Genomic DNA, 20,878 nt, shown 5'->3' on the forward strand with positions numbered 1-20,878 from the left:
GATATATAATATTAAAATCAGTCATGAAAATATGAATTATTATGTGTTTAAAATTGAGATAGCCTAAACAAAGAATTAAATATGCATAAATACATTTCAAAAAAATATTTTTTAATATTGTATGCATTGCATAGCCTATCTTTTCTATATTTTTTTCCAACACGACGAGTATTTTTAAAGTTTTTTTTTTAAGTAAATATAGGCCTACTTTAATTTTTAAAGTGTTAGTTGTAAATTATGCAAAAAGTGTGCGTATTTAGGACATAAATAGCTAGTAATTAAATGAAACTTCGCAAGATAGTTTCTTTTTATTTAATATTGGCCTAATTTATAACTATTATTTCAAATGTTTGACCAACTGGGAGTGTAGCAAATAAATAAATAAATAATTATTTTAGACAAATATCCTTTCACTCTAACTAGATATATTTAAAATAATGTAGGCCACTTTTTACTGGTAAGTGGTAACATAAGACATTTGGCTTTATCAGGACACACACACACACACACACACACACACACACACACACACACACACACACACACACACACATATATATATATATATATAGCTAGCATTACATTATTACATTATATTCAACATTATATACTGACACTAAATCTCTTTAAACTTTTTTGTAAATCTTTTTGGGTGAATTATTGTGACTATCCATGATACTAAATATTGTTACATTTTTTGTATTGCGATATATTGTTACACACGAAATTGTTACACCTCTACAAATGACAAATGTTCATGGCTTTCAGAAAAGTGACAAATATGGCGGAATTCTCCTATCATGATTCGCTTGTGTCAACTTTAGTTTAAAATAGCTAATCTAGTAACAATTAAAAAATGTTTTAAAAAAGTTTATTACAAAAGATTACAGGTTCAAAACTGTCCATAGCTGTAGAATCACCCTCATTAGAAATATTTTAACATTTTTTGTTTGACGTTAGAGTCACAGCAAACTAGAGAAATAAAATAACTCTACCCATTTGTTTCAGTTTAGAGTTACTAATCTAATTGTCTAAATTATTTTTCTTATATTAAAAAAGCAACCGACACGTAAAAATACCTTGTGCTACAGATTTAGTAGGAATTTTCTTCAGGCATGTTGAAGGCAGCCCTGCGCTCGTTTGTGTCAGCAGCAGAGGGTGGTGTGTTGATGTTGATGTCAGCATGGAGGGAGTTGAGGTTGAGGATCAGCCTGCTGGGTCTTCTACTGGGATGACAGCTGATGCCGCCGTGGCGTAGATGACCATTGGGATCGGATCAACTGCAGCGTGTAAGCCGAATAATGACAGGCGGGAGAAACGCCTGTTGGCCTCATCCGATGATTGTTTTATAAGCAATGTTTAATGATACAACTTTAACGGCAGAAGCAAGGGACACGCACACGAGCACCTAACGTTACAAGATTTTGGTTGAGTCTTTTCGGTAAAGCTGTCTAACCGCACTGAGGGTACTTGATATCACACAGGTGAGTGAAATCTTGAATAAAAATCTTGAGTAAAGTTTGTTACATTTGTTGCTAGTATTTTAATGCTAGCGTCGGTTACTGTTTGAATCGGTTACACTTGTATTTTATGCATATTTGCATAACTTTATTTGGGGAATTTGGTGAAATATATTTGTATATTTTACTTCTGTTTGTGTGTTAGAAAACACGATTAGCCGTTAGTGGTCCGGATTTGGGCTATTTTTAGTGATTTGAATCTTTTGAAACGATTCGTTCTGGCTCTTTCAGGTTAACGTTACTCTTTTATGCCTGTAGGTGTCAACGAGATTTGTGTCTTTATAAGCGGTTCACTGATTGAATCTTCACTCAACTGCTTTTTTAAGAGACGTTCATGAACAAAACTAACAAGTCTGAGTGATTTGTCCCAGAAACATGTTTTGTTATGGTGGTTGAAAGTCTCTTCACATCCTGATAGCAATCACTAAGTTCAGTGGTCTAAATGTATCATCTGTGGAAGGCGTAGGCCCAAATGCAATGATACAATCTTTTACTGCCTGTCAACGTATATTTTTATTTTATATACACAATTTATGGTTGCTTCTGAACCAAAACAAATAGCTTGCTGCATTCACAAGTCCCTTTAATTTAGAAGAGATGGATATAGATGGATACAGATTCATCTTCAGAACACAGTTTAAGATATTTTAGATTTAGTCCGAGAGGTTTCTGTCCCTCCATTGAAAATGTATGTACGGTATTCTGTTCTGGTCCAGAAAAGAAATAAAGACATCATCAAAGTAGTCCATGTGACATTGGTGGGTTAGAATGTTTTGAAGCATCGAAAATACTTTTGGTCCAAAAATAACAAAAACTATCACTTTATTCAGCACTTTATTCTCGTCTGGTTCTGTTGTCAATCCGCGTTCAGTGACTCTGTGACTTAAGACGCTCTGTGTTTTTTATCGTTGTTATTTATTTTTCTTAATAAAACCGATACACTTTGATCACTTGATTTCAAAAATGACACATTTCAGATCGCTTCTTATTTAACTACAGATGTTTTATTTATTTGTATTAATTACATCCATGCAACGAGATGTTTCAAAAGTGGTGGGGACAATATCGACCCTGGAAAAAAGTGGTGGCGACATCCCACCCGTCCCACCTGCAAATTACGCCTATATGGGCAGAAAGCTCTCGGACTAAATCTAAAATATCTTAAACTGTGTTCTGAAGATGAACAAGATCTTACGGGCTTGGAATGACATGAGGGCATAGGTGCTGAAATTTTTACACTCATTTTATTTAAAATTAATGTAGCCTACTGGCAGTCTGGCACACGTGGGTGCTCGGTATTTTCCGTGGGTGCCCTGAAGGGTGAGTCATTATTGACATAATTTTCATTTTTGGGTGAACCAACACTTTAAATTATACATTTTCATTATTATTGTAATGTTATGTGCTTTGAGACATGAGGTAGTTTAATCTCTCATGATGCTTTTTAGGTGTGGCTTTGGAGACACTCTGAAAGGAGGGTGGGATCTTATGTTTTCAAAGCTAGCTCGCTATTGCTAGCCTATCTGAAAATTGCCTACCCTACCTTTAAGCTGTTTTGCTGATGCAAGATGGTCTCACAGCCTGACTAGGCGAGAAGTAAACTGGTGTCTATTGTGGAAAACCAAGTTTCCTGACCATCTTAAAATTGCTAAAGTCAGTAAACACACAAATCTGATCAGACTGGGAGACCAGCAAACCTGCTTAGGCAAGAATGGGTTTTTATGCAGCGTTAAGCGTGCTTACATTTGTGGGAGAACATGAATCATTCATCAAATGTGGTGACTCAGTGGCAGGTAACTATGGTAAACCATAAATATCAATTATATAGACCATTTCACAAGATGTAAACAACACTGGTCCAGAAGCACTTCCTGTTTCAGTTTTTTAACACTACATAAAAGCTGGGATAAAATACAACCAACAGAACATTTAAAACTGAATCAAAAAGTTAAACAAACATCTTTAAGATGTTTTCTTTACATGTGAAATAAAGAAAACAGTTACAAACTGAAACAGGAAGTGCTTCTGGACCAGTGTTGTTTACATCTTGTGAAATGGTCTATATCAATGAGGCTGTTCAGTCTATTGTTATAAGTCTATTGCGAGTGGGTTTGATTCTGGTCACCTGTCAGATGACAACTGTTGTCTCTCAGTTGTCAGTTGTCTCTCTTGCTGAGGGAGCAACAGCATGTCAGGCTTTGGGACACTATTCATTCACCTAAAACAAACTGTGTGCTGCTATTCATTAGTGCAAAATAAACCTGTAGGTGTTAGCTAGCATAACGGTACTGTATTTCTGTAAAGCTGATTTGAAACAATATGTATTGTGAAAAGCGATATACAAATAAATTTTAATTTGATGGAATTGTATTTACCCGAAGATGATTAATGGTACTCTCTTGTCTGATTTGTAATCGTATATGTAATCAAATGTTTTATTGTTTGTCATTCATACCTCACAGATATGTTTCCAGTTTAGGCCTTCCATTTTGTGCAGCTCTCAGTATCAAACCTTTTTTTGAGTACTGAGACAAATAAAACTACAAAACTGCTAAAAAAAAAAGTTTATAAAAGTAAATACTTTGAATTAATTTAAGTTTTCTGCTTCCTCTATTTGTTTCAATTTACTTTTAATGTGGGTCCTCAGTACCCCATCATACAGAAATAGTGTCAATTATTTATTATTGTATTGACATAAGTGGTGACAAATCAAATATTGAATCATTATCACAGTAAGACAAACTCTTATATGGTTGACAGCATAACCATATTTTTTATATTGCACAAGCATTAATATAGTAGCCATTTTTTTCAATTACAAGCTATTAAAATGACTTAAAATGTTAAAATATATTTTAGAAATTTCTATGTAAATTAAGATTTAAGTGGAAATGTAAAATATTTCAAATGACTGATAAAGATGCTGGTCATGTTTGCTTCCATATTTCAAGAATCATTGTATGAATAAATCAGTTAGGCTAAATCACAGTTAATTGTGAAGCTGTTCTTCTAGCAAGTGTTCTGTTCTTATAGTTATAGTGCTAATGCACTGATGGAGTATTCCCTGTCCATACTTGTCATTTGAGGCTTGTTATGTTGATATTATATGAGGTGGCAGCATGATGGCAATGCTTGAATCTACTACAGCTGTCCTGCAAAATGCCACCTGCTTCTCTACATTATATTTGTGATTTTAAACAGGCTTCTATTGACCTGCCTCCATCACCAGATGTAATTTTGATTAGATTTGTTGTAGATTCCAGGTTATGTTCATAACGTGTAGAAACTTAACTCCACACCACTGTAGCCCAGTGAAAAGAAAGTTGGGAACATTCCTGGAATTCTTTTCCAGCCACAACTGTAGTTTACACACAGCTTTGGAAAAAATACATCTTAAATCATCTGGGAATAGCGATTTTGCATTGTCTATGTGAGAAAGCATTGTGGTCACCTGAGACTCTGACTCAACAGTAAGCTTACAATGCATGTCGCAGCCCATGTACTTTCATTCATAACAGATATCAGTTTGTTAAATGTCATGTACACCAATAAGATTTAGTGGATACCAATCACACGACAACTGATGGCTGGCTGCCATTTGTTCAGGACACCAGCTGTGTTTTTGGGACATTGTGTTGCTCATATTGCACATGGCCTCCTCTCTTTGACTCAAAGAAGGATTGAATTTGTCAGAACAGGTTACAGAAAGGAGGTCATGTTGGAGCCAAGTGATGTGTCTCTGCTACATACTCTGACCTAAAGGATTATAACACCATACAAATACTGTGTTTGACCCTCTTTCGCCTTCAGAACTGCCTTAATTCTATGTGGCATTGATTCAACAAGGTGCTGAAAGCATTGTTTAGAAATGTTGCCCCATAGGATAGCATCTTGCAGTTGATGGAGATTTGTGGGATGCACATCCAGGGCACGAAGCTCCAGTTCCACCACATCCCAAAGATGCTCTATTGGGTTGAGATCTGGTGACTGTGGGGGCCATTTTAGTACAGTGAACTCATTGTTATGTTCAAGAAATCAATTTGAAATGATTAGAGCTTTGTAACATGGTGCATTATCCTGCTGGAAGTAGCCATCAGAGGATGGGTACATGGTGGCCATAAAGGGATGGACATGGTAAGAAACAATACTCAGATAGGCCGTGGCATTTAAACGATGCCCAATTGGCACTAAGGTGCCGAAAGTGTGCCAAGAAAACATCCCCTACACCATTACACCATCACCACCAGCCTGCACAGTGGTAACAAGGCATGATGGATCCATGTTCTCATTCTGTTTACGCCAAATTCTGACTGACCATCTGAATGTCTCAACAGAAATCGAGACTCAGACCAGGCAACATTTTTCCAGTCTTCAACTGTCCAATTTTGGTGAGCTCTTGCAAATTGTAGCTTTTTCCTATTTGTAGTGGAGATGAGTGGTACCCGGCGGGGCTGTTGTAGCCCATCCGCCTCAAGGTGGTGCATGTTGTGGCTTTAAATGCTTTCCTGCATACCTCGGGTGGTTATTTCAGTCAAAGTTGTTCTTCTATCAGCTTGAAGCAGTCGGACAATTCTCCTCTGACCTCTAGCATCAACAAGGCATTTTCGCCCACAGGACTGCCGCATACTGGATGTTTTTCCATTTTCACACCATTTTTTGTAAACCCTAGAAATGGTTGTGCGTGAAAATTCCAGTAACTGAGCAGATTGTGGTACTCAGACCGGCCCGTCTGGCACCAACAACCATGCCACTCTCAAAATTGCACCTTCAATTTTGATTTCTCAAAATCACCTTTCTTTCCTATTCTGACATTCAGTTTGGAGTTCAGGAGATTGTCTTGACCAGGACCACACCCCTAAATGCTTTGAAGCAACTGCCATGTGATTGTTTGATTTAGATAATTGCATTAAAGAGAAATTGAACAGATGTTCCTAATAATCCTTTTGGTGAGTGTACACAAGCCAAGCACAATTGCAATGAATCTGAAATGGATCATGGATGCAACATTTGGACAGTCTCTGTCCATTGGAAAGTCTTTCAGTTCTTTTCTTTTTGGTTTTCAAGAAGACAATGAGTTGTGGCCTGCAGTGCAGATGATTTTTTTTTGTGTTTGAAATAGCCAGTGTATCTCTCTTCTAATCATAGCCAGTCTCACATGGATCTATGACAACTCTCTCAATGAGTCAATGCTAACATGACTTTGTGTTGTCAAAATTGGCAAAGTAAGTCAAAGATAATTATGTGTGGTACAGTAAATTACTGTATTTTTGTCTATATGGAGTAGTTTCAGTTTCCTAAATCAAATTAAGGCTAGCATTGGACTGTAGAAGACTGTCAGCTAGGCTTTGAAGACCAGGAACATTGTCCTGGCACTGTGACAAGGGGGGCCACTAGGGGTCTGACGATTGACTAGTTGTAATCTTAATGCATTAATTACAAATCCTGTCAAATCATTGCACTGGTATTTATTTTTGGAATCCTGAATAATTTGGTTTGGTAATAGGTTTTAGAGACTAGAAATTATTCTCAATTCTATAAAGTAGCATTTAATATTTAAAAATAAATATATGAACAATAATTATATGCGCAAATTTGAGTCATTCTCGAATAGTGGTCGACCGATATTGTTTTTTTGACGGGCGTTTGATGAGCAGGGTGTATAACGAATGGCAACTTCTTGAATGTGCAATAGTACAGTATTTTTCACAAATAAAGTAGCATATTTGTTAAAATATATTTGAAATTAAATGTTCAGAGATTTTTTAAAATGATGTACAGTAGATGCGCATTTGCTGAAGGTTGACGGTAAAGAAAGTATTTTAGCCTTATTGTTTGCCTTTTCTGTTACAAATAATATAAAAGCAAACACTTTACTTTTTCACATACCATTTACTTTCTTTGTGTACCAGTTCTGTCTTTGAAAGTATTAGATATAACTGACAGAGACCGTAAACTAACAAAGACAGAGATTGTAAATGAGTGAAATAAAAGTCCCGCTACTACATATCGGCCAATCAGAAAAACAAATGGCGATATATTGGTCAAACATTATTCTTGAATCTAATCAAATAAAAACCTATGTATGGGTGAATCGAATCAATTCGCTGTTTACTCAAAGATTCACACTCCTAGGGCTCACTTAATGTCTCATTAAACAGTGTCCATTGCTGCAAGTAATAATAACTTGTTTCAGATCCTTATTTCAATAATGCAGACATGTTGCTCTGAATTTTAAAAAAGATAACAGGAACCATTGCTGTCAAAAAGGGGGTTTCTGGTGGCATTTGTAGCTATGTCTGACACATCAAAAGACTCATTGATTGTTTGATTGTTTTGTCTTGGTTTTCTTGAATGTTCTGTGGAGAAAAAAAATCCTCTTTGCAAATCATTGGAGCTACTTTAGTCTCAGTGGTGGGCCGTAGCCCAGTAGCCTCATTAGATGCTCTATTGGAAATGGTTTTCTCCATAGCCTGTAAACAAAGAACAGCCTCTCAAGGTTGTGTTTGTAGGGGGAGGTGTGTCTGGGAGAATGTGACATTTTTAGAACGTGCTCTCTTGCACTGGCCTGCAAAACTTTTGATCTCCATAGCAACCATCCATCTGGGTTGTGCTCCTCAAGATTCAATGTTTGTGCAGGGAAAGTTCCCCATGCATGGTCTCTTGTGAACCCTGGATTTCCCCATAAAACTCCACTTGGACCTGCCAGACACAGCTCCCACCCTTGTATTTTTGTTAAGTCAGCCTAGAAACATGGCACCCAGAGAAAGCAATGGAATGAGGAAGTTAGGGTACTCTCAAAATTGAAATATAAAAAGCCATATAATAATGTTTAGATAAAGAGAGAGCTTTAGCTCTGCTGTCTTTATTTATTGAGATTCAAAGCAGAACTATTGAGAGAGACAAAGAAATTGGTAGAAAAAGTATACAGGATATATATTGAAAAGTTCCCCCCAAAATGAAGCTTCTGTTATTATTTGTTCACACTCATGTCATTTCAAGCCTGTATGACTTACCGTTGTAGAAAATAAAAGTAAAAAGTTGCTCATGCAGTTTCATTGAATGGAAACATAAGATTTCAAGCTTCACAAAAAGGACTAGGCTAAGCCTATGGAAATGGAAATATAAGTGGAACCGTTTGGCCGGAGGGTGGAAAAGTGTAGTGAAGTCAGTGAACTCAAGAACAAATCATTCAGACCAGTTTTGTGAATATGTTTAAGTGATTGAAAATTCTGACTTAAAAATGATTTGTTCATTAACTGGAAAATTTCTACTTCCTTTATGTAAATAATATTTGATGAGTAATGAATGCCATTCTGTTTCTCACACAAAGCTATTGTAGGAATACATTCATGATGCGTTTGTATCCTTTTTGATGCTTGAAAGCTTCAGTTCATTGTAATGGGATGGAAAATAACATAGTAAGTGGTCTTCATAATTTCTCCTAAATTGTCATTTTTGATGACCTAATAATTTAAAGCTGAGAAGAAAACAAAACCATGATGTAGAACTGAGAAGTTAAAGAACAAATTATTGTATCATGTCTAATATTAATACCTGTTTAAAGTATGTCAAGCTGAACAAATTGATGAATTTTGTGTAGTTTGCAGAATAAGAGGAAATCCTGCCAAGATTTAATGTGGGCACCGTCTGATTTCCCCATTACACTGTTTACCGCATATTTGTTGTCTGTACCATGAAAAAAGTTGCCTTCTTAGTTATGATAGGAGTAGAAAGGCATCAACCGTTTCATTTTTATCAACTAATGATTCCAATTCTAATGAGAAAGCTTGGTTAGATTCAATAAAATATTTGCATGGTTATTTCTCTTGAAGGCTCACTTGAATTGGTTCTTGATCATACAATGTTATGTTGTCTTGAAAGCCTTGCAAACCACTTATTTAAAATTCTAAGTAATTGACTGACTGTCAGTTTCGGCCACAGCCCACATCCTGTAATTGATATTCTCTTTTATCAGAGTTTAATTAACCTTATTGCTTCTTGTTGATATCGAGCGAGATTATTACTACCCAGAACCATGATCTGTTCCAAATCTACTGGATTTTCTCCCATGCTGAGACAAGAGTGAGCCACATCAATTTGAGCTTATCTAGAATGATCCTCATGCAAGGGCTGTTTTAAAAAGCATGCATTATTTAAATGGAGGCGCGTGCATCTCACGGCCACACACAATGTCAGTGCTGTAAACACCCAACAGTTATATAAAAAGCAGCAGAAGAGTGGCACAATATAGAAGCTTCCAGGCCTGTATGTGTTTTGCAATAGAAGAGAGGGGCAGGGAGCGACCCACCTCCCGCATACCCCCCTCCCCCCTCCATTGTTGGCCTGAAATCGGACCTGTCCAATAAATAAAAGCAGACGGTCAGCAGATCGGGTTCCAGAGAGGGAACACTCCAGGAGAATCGAAAAAGAGGAAATGGATGGTTAAAGTTTTGAGGGGAGTGTCTTGGATCCGAAAAGGGATGAGGAAGACTGTTGACGTTTAGCCAGGGGAAGGATGTTTACACTTAGACTCCATCCAGGGCTGGATCATAGCCACTTATGACATTAAATGATACAGAAAGAAAAAGAACAGAGAGGCTGTATATGTGCTTTATCATTATTTTGGAAAGGGGCGATGGATATGCACACTTTAAATATTTATTCCTGTACGGCAGGGCAAAGATGTGCCAGATGTTTTAGCTGGAGTTTTAAAACTGTACCCCAACATTGCGTCACAACTCATAAGTTTCCACCACGTAATTTGGAAAGTGGAAATTCTGTGTGACAACCAGGGTAACACAGTCTCATCCCAAGACGTCATATAACTGACGTCTTGGGACGTCTTACGTCAACATCCGCCGTTTTAGGGTACGATCCTGGTACGTCATACAACTGACGCTTTACCTTTAACGTCAGTTAGGTGACGGGGTAGGTTTAGGTCTGGGGTAGGGTTAGGATCCGATAACGTCATCTAACCGACGTTAAAGGGTACCCTAAAACGGCGGATGTTGACGTATGGTCAAAACGTAGGGTCACCTGCTCATCAGCCATTTTGACTAGTGGCTTTCCAAATGTACTAGCCACTCAGCCTTTTGATCATCATTACCATGGGGGAAAACTGCTATATAGGCCTAGATATGTTTTAAATGATCTGCTGTCACTTAAAGGCCTGAAACACGGATCCATTACTGTTACACATGGATTTTGTTTCTCAACTGTTTGTGGTCACTTAAAACATAACTGACTGTGTTTACATGAATACTCGGCAAGACAAGAGATGGTTCTATACTACAATTTTGGCTTTGATAAGGTACCACAATCTAATAATGTAGTATCAATATTAATATCTGTACCATATAGGGTCTGATTTCTGGCACGGTTATTGTGCACAATAGATGGATCCACTGATAAACGGCGCTTTTAAACGCTTGTGTGTATCTGTGTAACTAACCACATGTTTTTGAAGCGTTGATCATTGTAGCCAATCAGAGACATATGTTGAGAGCGTCAACACAGTGGCCAATCAGATGTGTTTTAAAAAACGTTTCAACAGCGCTCAAAATGCTAGAGAGAAAAGCTGGTATCGTCACAGTACCGAACTTGGTATTTTTGACTACTCTATCTACAACACTTTTGCTTGTTTTTCCAGACAGCTGACAGAAATCACTTGCCCACTTCTTTTTACACCTTTCCAATTTGAACATCCAATCGATTTTATATACTATAGACTATAGTATGTATTAGCGTAGTTTTGATCTCCTTAGCCCCTTTTCCAGCAAAGCATTTTGAGAGCCGGTTTGGAGCCGGTGCCTGCACGCGAACCAGTTCTTTGTGTTTCGGCAGCCAAAGAACCGGTTCGTGGCCGGGAAAACTGGTTCCAAAGCGGCACCAACTCTTTGCTGAACTAGAACCGTTCTTTTACCACGTCATGCTTACGTCGGGGGCTGGGGCGGGAGAAACTGCAGAAACACCCAAGCGTTTTTATTTATTTATTTTTTATTTGAAACATAAGCAGAGAAGAAAACTGTCACGATATAGAACAAATAAATGGAAAGAAAAAAGACACAAGACAGGGGTACATAACTTATCAGAAAAGATTACATATCAAATGAAAAGATTAAAAGACTTACATATTTCAATTGTTTTTAAAGTTTTCTTGGTACACGTTAGTGATAATCCCAAAGCAATGTACTTGCAAGCGTTTCTAGCGACGTACACCGTACATCGTTTCCTGGGTGCTCTAGTCAGTGGAAAAACAAACAGGTTCTGAATGGGTTCACAAGTTGAACCAACTGCTACCAACTTTGAACCAGCACCAGTTCCGAACCAGTTCTTTTTGGGTGGAAAAGGGGTGTTTGAGAGATGGTTCTTCTTTGCACTCACACCAACAACACACACACAAGCCGTCTGTCTGTAATTTCAAATTACACTTCTACTGACCTTTTTATTAATACCTTTTGGGCATTTTGAGTGAAATTGAACTAGTTTATCCATTTTGTTTCTCTATGTTGTCACATTTGCCAGTTTCACGTCAATTTGGGTGAAGCAGCATGAGTACCAAAATTTGCAAAATCATGATATTGTATTTGAGGTCGTCATTTTCCCAGTACTGGTATAACGTGCAACATCAGCCAAGATCGGCATTGTGACGTTATTTTGTGTGTATTTGACTGTTTAAGCGCAATAAGCAGTGATAGAAAATTCAATTTAGTATGAGACGGCTTTATGCCGTTATATTGTACATTATATGCATGCATTATATATCAATTCAACCCACCTTAAGTGGCCAGTAGGAGTGACGGCGTTGCATGTCCCTGCTGAAATCCACCCACATTTGGCGGGTGTTAATATCAAGCCCTGGACACAACTAAATCACAGCCAATCAGAACATATTTAATGTTTAAAGTCAAAATGAAATTTTGCCATGGACATACTGTAGTCAGTTCATCCAGAAATGAGCAGCAATGATAAATGCATTTTATTGTTGTAGGTGTGATCTATTGTGAAGGCAGCCTTTCAAATAATAAATGCATGTGACTTGCACAAACACAGTCAGATATACAACAGTAGCCACGTTTACATGGACACCTTTTGTTGAATTGGAATTAATGAATTCTGATTGATGAATCCGAACATAGTGTTTACGTGAACACTATATAATGTGGTCTGGTTCATGTGCGCTTGTGACTTTTATGTCACAAGCTTCAAATTGGAAAGCTTCATTTTTTTGACATGCACGCATGCACGAATATAGTTTCCTGCTGTTCATAACTATTCTTTTATGCTTTTTTTGTTGTTTTTAAAGAGCTAACTATATACTATATATGAAATATAAATACTTAATATTTCTTAATGGACTTACCTATTTTTTTTTAACTCTGCTAATACTCTGATTACAATCCGATTATAACGATCCATAAATGCAGCTAGTGATATTACGTCACATTCATCCTCAATGCTAAATCTTTCATCTGATTCACAGTTGCTTCTTTGTCTAAATGCCAGCTGTTTGTGTGTGTGTGTGTGTGTGTGTGTGTGTGTGTGTGTGTGTGTGTGTGTGTGTGTGTGTGTGTGTGTGACCCCTTTGAAAGACTGTAGAGTGAGTGTTTACAAAGCTGTCTGTCGATTTACCACCACCATCACTCCAGTGCCAAATCTTATTCACACACAAATACTGACAAAGAGAGAGACCCTCTCTCTCTTTCACTTGTTGGCTTTGTTCATTCATCCTTATTTATTAGCTTGAGATTTGCTCATCATCATTTTTTTTTTTTTTCATGTTTACTTGACCTTAAAATTCAAGTGAGCCGTCTCTAGCGCTATGTTTCCATATATGCACATTTTGGGATATCATTTAAAAAAAACACTGTTTGGAAAACAGCAAGATGTGCATGTACATTATAATGTTGTGATTCACTTGTAGCATTTCAAACCATGTATTTACATTTTTAATACTTTTATTTTAAAAGACAAAATAATAGTATAGATTTATAATAAATCAGGCATGAAAAATCTAACCTGGGCAGGGTATAGAAAGCATGAACTTCATAAGAGAAATGTTTTTTCTGACTGACTGCTCATTAGTTTAATGTTTTAGTAAAAGATGCATTCAAGTGTTCCAGCTGTAGCCAAGATAAACATACAATCATTGAGTAAGCATTAATGGATCCAGCTGATTTATGTTGTATGTTAGAAACAACAAATGAATTAAAATTGGACAAAAACCCTCAGATTTGAAACTTTAGGGTACATTAAACGTTTGATGAAGCGACTTGTTGTTTCCGGTGTAAGCCTATGTTTTGCACCTGATTTTGAGGTGAGAGTAGAGTACTAATCTGGCTTAGTCAGTCTGCTGGATCTCTCCCAGAAGGACCATATGTCTGCTTGTTTCTGCTGTATGCTTTGTGTGGGAGAGTGTCCTTCAATCTTGGCTTCATGTTTCCCTCAATGAAGCTCAGCTCCCCAGTACCAGCAGCACTTATGCAGCCCCAGACCATGATGCTACCACCACCATGCTTGACTGTAGGCAAGAGACAATTTTCTTGGTACTCCTTACCAGGGTGTCGCCAGACAAGTTCATCTTAGTCTCATCAGGCCACAGGACATATTTCCATTAATTCATGCTCTTGGTCAGGTTGCTTTCAGCAAACTGTTTAAGGCTTTCTTGTAAGCCAGCTACAGAAGAGGCTACCTTCTGGCACGACGGCCATGCAAACCGACTTGTTTCAGTGTGCTGTGTATAGTCTGAGCACTGACAAGCTGACCTTCAGCTTCTGCAACCTCTAAAGCAATGCTGGCAGGACTCATGCGTCTGTTTTTTAAAGCCAGCTTCTGCACCTGACCAGTGTTGGGAGTAACGCATTACAAAAGTAATACATTACAGTAACATATTACTTTTTGCTGTAACGCAGTAGTGTAAGGCATTACTAATCAATTTTCTGTAATATTTTACTCGTTACATGTTCAGTGAGGCTTGTATTACAGTTGTATTATAGTGTATTGTCTGCTTTTACTTCTTAAAGGCAACAGACTATGTGAAAGTTTTAAAGCAGTCTTTTAGTGCCAGTTCAGAGCGGTCGCGTCTGTAACATTGTTTTTTCCTCATAAATGCGAACACGAAAACAAAAATAAAATGAATATTTTAAGTTCTATGGAGACTGCAGAGCCAACCCTTCCTCATCCGATTTGCGCAGTGTAATTAACAGAATTACAAAAAATATATTTTGCCTCCTATTTTTTTGTCACGCATGAATGTGTGTCTTTTCCCTGATATTAAAAATTAAACATAGACTGATATTTGTCTAATGTCTGGAGTCCTTTAAGGAAGTAGCCTATATACGTTTCAATACATGTATTTTCTGAGAATTTTTATTTCATGTTTTGACTGCAAATGTCATGTCCATAATGCTGGACTTCCCCAATTTTAAATAATTTATCCTTAACTAGTTTTGTGGTGTAGGTCTACGTATTTTATAATGTTAACTTCAAATAATACTAATAGCCTAATTTAAAGATAAGGCAGCATTGGATATGGACGGTAAGGAGAATAACGCTGGAGTTGGAAGAGGTGTGTCGCGATTCTGTAGGTTCGTGGATCTGAGTCGTGTGGCGAATCGCGATTTCGGTTTCATATTGCATATCGTTACAGCCCCAAAGTTAAGTTCTACTTAGTTATTTTGGTGAAAGTAACTCAAAAGTAATACATGAGTAATGTAACGCATTACAATTCTGAGACAGTAATATTGTAAGGTAATGAATTACTTTTAAATAACAGTAACAAGTAATACCTAATGTATTACAGTTTGGAAGTAACTTGCACAACACTGCACCTGACACACAAAACCTCTGTATGACCCTGGCCAGTTTCAGGGTGTTACCAATCTTCTAATTCTCAAATCCTTAGTGAATTTGGTGTCATGTTGAACATCCAGTGGTCAGTATGAGAGAATTGTACTCAAAGCACAAATTTTAACTTTTTTATACAAGATACACAAATTTGTTTGGTCCTGTCAAGCAGACAAAAACATGAAAATGATGAATAGTACAGTACATGTGGCTTTGCATGGTTAAACGACATACAGCTATTATCACTTAGAGTGTACTCACTTTTGTTGCCAGCTATTTTGACAATAATGGCTGCATGTTGAGTTATTTTCAGAGGACAGTAATTATATACTGCTATACAAGCAGCACATTGACTACTGTAAAATCCATCCAAGTTTCATTTCTGTAGTATTGTCCCTTGAGAAAATGTACTAAAATGTTTGCTGACATGTAAGGGGTGTAGTCACTTTCGTGAGATACTGTATTAAAAACACTGTAAAAAATAGTTTGTAATAGCTTCAGGAGTACAGGTAGACTGTAGGGCATGTCAGTTCTGCCTGATGTTCAGACAAAATGACTCTAATGAACTGACTCATCAGCTGGAAATATCAGCACTCATTGGAATCTTGCACTGGGATCTCCCAGAATTGCTGTTACTCACACACAAGCATGCACACAACCAGTTTTCTGTGGCTTAGCTCCCATGTCTGAACATGTTCATGTTTGTTCTTCCTTCATTGACAGCAACTTATTCAGTCTGCATATTAAAGTAGTGCACAGAGAATGTGACTAACGATGACTGGAATCCATTTCTTAGTCAACAAGCCTCTGATTTTCCATTGTTTCAGAGGGTTTCCCATGTGTTGATCAGAACTACAGTACAGAGCAGCACTATGAGGGTAAAATGCAAAATTTCTGAAATCATTTTACCCTATTAGTGTTCTGGTTTCACTTATTTTGCCTTGTGAAAGCAACAAGCACTTTGAATCTTCTAGTCTAGAGGAACAATGCATGTATGTGTAATCCAACAGTTCCTAGGTGTTTTATAATGGGTATTTCAACACCCTCAGTGATGTTAAGGGTAATTAGTTTTTTTCACTTTCTCTCCTGAGGCCTAAAGTTTTGATACTCCCTCAAATGCACAAGTTACATCAGTGCATTTTTTTCTGTAGCTGACACATATTGGCTGTGTCTAAAATCAAAAGCAGCTGCCGCCCTCTTCCCATTCCATCTGTGACTTAACAGGCAGTATTATAGATTTAAGGCACATTTTATAGTTTCAGACTGGCTTTCAAAGCACTTTAACAACAATCACGTTTCAATGAGCTTTAGAGAACCAAGAATTTGTTTTAAGAATTTATTTAATTGACTACTTTTGTCTAGGGATGATGAAATAAATATCCCTTATATCATCTGATAACCTTAATGGTACTGATACATAATGGTCATTTTTTTATATTTAATGTACACACCTTATTCAGAACAGCACCATGACCAGTCTGAAAGTGAGGCTGTAAGGAATAGACTTCCAAAAACTGACCCCAAAATTTTGAACCGTATATCGTACATTTACAATGATTGAAGAATTTAATCAAAAATGGTGTAGTATTTTATTACCATCACACTCCTTGTTTTCAAAATAACTTAAAATTAGCTTTTGTTAGCCTCAATAGAGGAACTGAGCATATTCATGTCAACACCTTTGCTGAGTGTTTTTTCCTTAAAACAGCATTAAACCAGACGTTCTCAAAAGATGGTCTCATAACCAACAATCGCTGGTGTTTCTGATGCCACAAACTGCATTGTAACCACTAACCAATCTCGTGGATCTCTGAGCTGGTGCAAATGAGTGGAAGCTAGGCTAATTAGCATATAATAGAACTGTGTATACTAAATGAGGCAAGGGTGTAGAGTTACATTGAAGCTACTAGGCATCACATCATCACACACCCTTCACCATACCTAGAGATTGGCAATGAGTACTTTCCATAAGATAATCTCTCAAATCAAACCAGATATTAGGCTAACTGAAATAAAACCATGCCAATCTCCAGGTATGGTGAAAGGTGTGTGATGTTGTGGGGCTATTTTAATTCCAAAGGCCAAGGGAACTTTATCAGGATGCATATTATCCTTGATCCATGAAATAACTGGCCTTTAAAAATAAAAATCTGCCTCCCTCTTAGGGAATTTAACATAGGGGTATGTACCCTTTATTTATTTACTATAGATTATTCATTCACAAAGAAAATTGGTGTCCTTAAAGGTTATATTTTTCCTATTTTTTTAATTGAGGCATTGAGATCAATTTCCAAAAGATGATTTTTTTTTATTAACTTTAGCATGGGTGTAGTCGTTAAACACTGGATGTAATTTTGGTGATCAAAGATGAGTTTTAAGGGATACAACTCGAACACAATCATCTATGATAAACACAAGGACAAAATGTTACTTTCAGATGCTCTTTCACCTGGCAGCTACATGACTCTTGCTGTGACCCTTGTCACCTCCCAGTCGGGTCACCTGTTACCCCTGGTCCCGAGAGAGAGAGACACTCTCTCTCACACACACACACACACACACACACACAGCAGACAGAGAGCTCTTTGAGCTTCTTAAACATGTGCGTTTCAGCTCTCTTTATCATTCTGTCTCTCTCGTATTCACACTCTCACAGTGGTACTTAATTCTCCATTCAGTTGGGATTGGCTTCATTAGTTGGCTAGACCAAACTCTGTTAGTCATGGACTGTCACTACCTAGTTTCCTATTCTGGCATAAACATAAATATGTTCAAATGCTCAGGCAAATTCATATTGTATGAAAAACTTTGGACTACACAAGGCCTCCACCCCATTATTGTTCTCATGTGATTGACTTAATGTGTTTTAGAGGGCTTATAAACAGATTTAAAGTTTTGAAGTTGTTGTCCAAGAGAGAGCTGAAATCATTCTCACTGTTTCTTCAGTGTCCAAATATACATGTATTTAGTCAATCTCATCAGGGCTTAACAATGAGAATCGCTTAATGACAATGTTACAGAGGTTTGAGTATCAGAACTTTTACTTGTGCTACATTGTTGATGTCATTTCTGTTTGTGTATGTTGTGATGTACACACAGGGTGCATTATTCACTATCATTAAAACGTTTTGGGATGTTCTTTTCTAAATGTTTTTGAAAGAAGTATTCTCTTTCTCTCTCATTTAAGGCTGCATTTATTTGATCAAAAATACTGGAAAAGCAGTATACAAAGTGAATGTATACAATTAAAAATACAACTTTAAAATATCTGTTTTTTATATTAATATATTTTAAAGTGTAATTTATTCCTTCTGAATTTTCAGCAGCCATTACTCAAGTGTCACACGATCCTTAAAGAATTATTCTTTTCTAATATGCTGATTTGGTGCTCAGGAAGCATTTTATTATCAGTTGAAAACACTTGTGCTGCTGAATATTTTTGATACAAAGCATGATAATTTTTCCAGGATTATAAAAGAACAGCTTTTTTTTTGTGAAAAATATGGACCTTTACTAACACTTTTGATCATTTTAATACATCCATGCTGATTAAGTTTTCTTTCAAAAAAATCATACTGACCCCGAACTGTTGAACAATATGTTTTTTACGAGTCACTTTGCATAACTTGCAGTTCAGTGAGTCAGATTCATCAGATTGATTCAAACTGGTATTCTTAGGTCTGTAAATCTTTTTGAATGATTCAATAAAAGAATCAGCTCTAAACGTTATTTGTTCATGAATCAGGATACACTCCTTACATTGTTTTACTGCCTTTAGTATATAGTATGTCTATGTAATTCAATTCAAACTTTAAACTTACAGCTGAGAACACAGAGAAAGTCAATGTGAAATGACATTCACAACACTTTTTACTTTAATAGTGTTAAACAAGATATTTAATGAGAAGTGAAAGAGTATTTGTAACCATTTATTTCTAAAACAAATCTTAATGTTTAATAATTGGCTAAGCCTTGCTCATTTAGGAAGCTAATCCGACAAAAGCTAATAAATTGTTTGGTATTCCCTAGATTCTCGTAATTGAGGATTCCTGGTTTCCAAACAGCTGGTCTGACATCATGTTTTGAGCTCATCACTTCAGAATGAGTGCTTTTTGCTCTTAAAAAGGAAAAGGCATCCAACTGACAAATACATTGGCAAATCAACAATGTAGCCTATTATTATTGTTGTATAGGTGTCATGTTTGATTCTTCTCTCTTTTGTTTGTGATGCTCAGGTGATGAGTGAACATGGAGGCTGGATCGGTGGTGCGTGCTGTGTTTGAGTTCCTCCCCAGCGTCTCTGAGGAGCTCCCTCTGTTTACTGGAGAGGTCATTGAAGTGCTCAGTGTTGTTGATGAGTTTTGGCTGCTCGGAATCAAAGATGGAGTCACAGGTAAAGTCACAGTAAAGGAATCCACAATGCATGTAGTCTTCTGCCTTTCACACTGGTGTTGATATCTTTTCATTCTTTCTGCCCTCAGGCCAGTTTCCCAGCACTTTTGTGGAACCTGTTGTAATCCCAAGCACCAAGACAGGCAAGAATCTGTATGTGTGCATCAATGACTTCAACTCTGTGGAAGCTGTAAACTTACCACTAAAGAGAGGTACATATATTTTACCCTTAGTTATTAAGCATGTATGAGTTTTTGTCCAGGTTCATTAAGTTTAACGGGTGTAATTTAAATACATTTATTTTGATGGCATTCTTAATATAAGGAATGTGTATACTATATCACTACAAAGCAGTGAAAAATTATGAATTATGCTGATGTTTACTCCACATTTACTCACCGAGCATTAAAGGCATAATTTACTCACCCTCATGTCATTCCAAACCTGTATGATTTTCTTTCTTCACAGAAGACATAATGGAGTCCCAATCATGAATCTTTAGACATTCTGCAAAATTGTTCAAAAATGAAAAAACAAAAACAAAAAAAAACTATAGCATTAATATCTTAAAAATCATTCCCTCACAAATAGCTATCATGCGGTTTCAGAAGACTTGTTTCTTCACAGAAGAAAGATAATCATACAGGTTTGGAACATTTACAGTTTTTTTTCTTAATGATTACAGAATTGCCTTAACAAAGATGTGTAAAACATACATAGATTGATTACCGAAATACCGTTAGGTAGTTGACGCTTAAATCCCTTTGTACTTCTATTTCCTCTTTCCTTCAGCATAAGTCCTGCTTACTCAGAGTGGTATAATGTCATATATCAGAGGTACACTTTCTTTTTTATAGTAGACAGTAGAGCCCTAGATTGTACATCACCTCTGCTGTAGCCACTGAACACATTGTTATGAGGGGATTTAGTGGTTTAAGTCCTTTGTTTGCTGTTTTAGCTATATTGAATTAAAAATGGAGGCTCTGATTCATAGATCTGGTTTATCCCTGACATATCAATTTTATGGTCTATTATTAAGCTTATATCATCAGAGTTTCCAGATTTAAAGCACTATATATTATTCAATTTTACCAGTTCCCTGTGATCCCAGTTCACCACTA

The 20,878-nt window shown here is 36.8% G+C and overlaps 1 protein-coding gene across 3 annotated transcripts in view; it reads left to right on the top strand.

Annotated features, from left to right (window-relative positions):
• Positions 1-1,152: 1,152 nt before the first annotated feature.
• dnmbp (dynamin binding protein) overlaps positions 1,153-20,878 on the top strand; it is a 51,418-nt gene continuing 31,692 nt past the window's right edge. For 2 of the 3 annotated variants that reach the window (XM_039665080.2, XM_089122244.1), the window contains exons 1-3: positions 1,153-1,484; positions 19,601-19,758; positions 19,847-19,969. In XM_039665080.2, coding sequence (XP_039521014.2) covers positions 19,614-19,758; positions 19,847-19,969 — 268 coding nt within the window. In that variant the 5' untranslated portion in view covers positions 1,153-1,484; positions 19,601-19,613. Of the gene's footprint in view, positions 1,485-19,600; positions 19,759-19,846; positions 19,970-20,561; positions 20,595-20,878 lie in introns of those variants that run through there. The other variant, XM_039665081.2, reaches the window with a different exon arrangement.

The sequence above is a fragment of the Pimephales promelas genome, chromosome 17 (assembly GCF_988280905.1).
Source record: "Pimephales promelas chromosome 17, fPimPro1.hap1.1, whole genome shotgun sequence".
Classification (NCBI taxonomy): domain Eukaryota; kingdom Metazoa; phylum Chordata; class Actinopteri; order Cypriniformes; family Leuciscidae; genus Pimephales; species Pimephales promelas.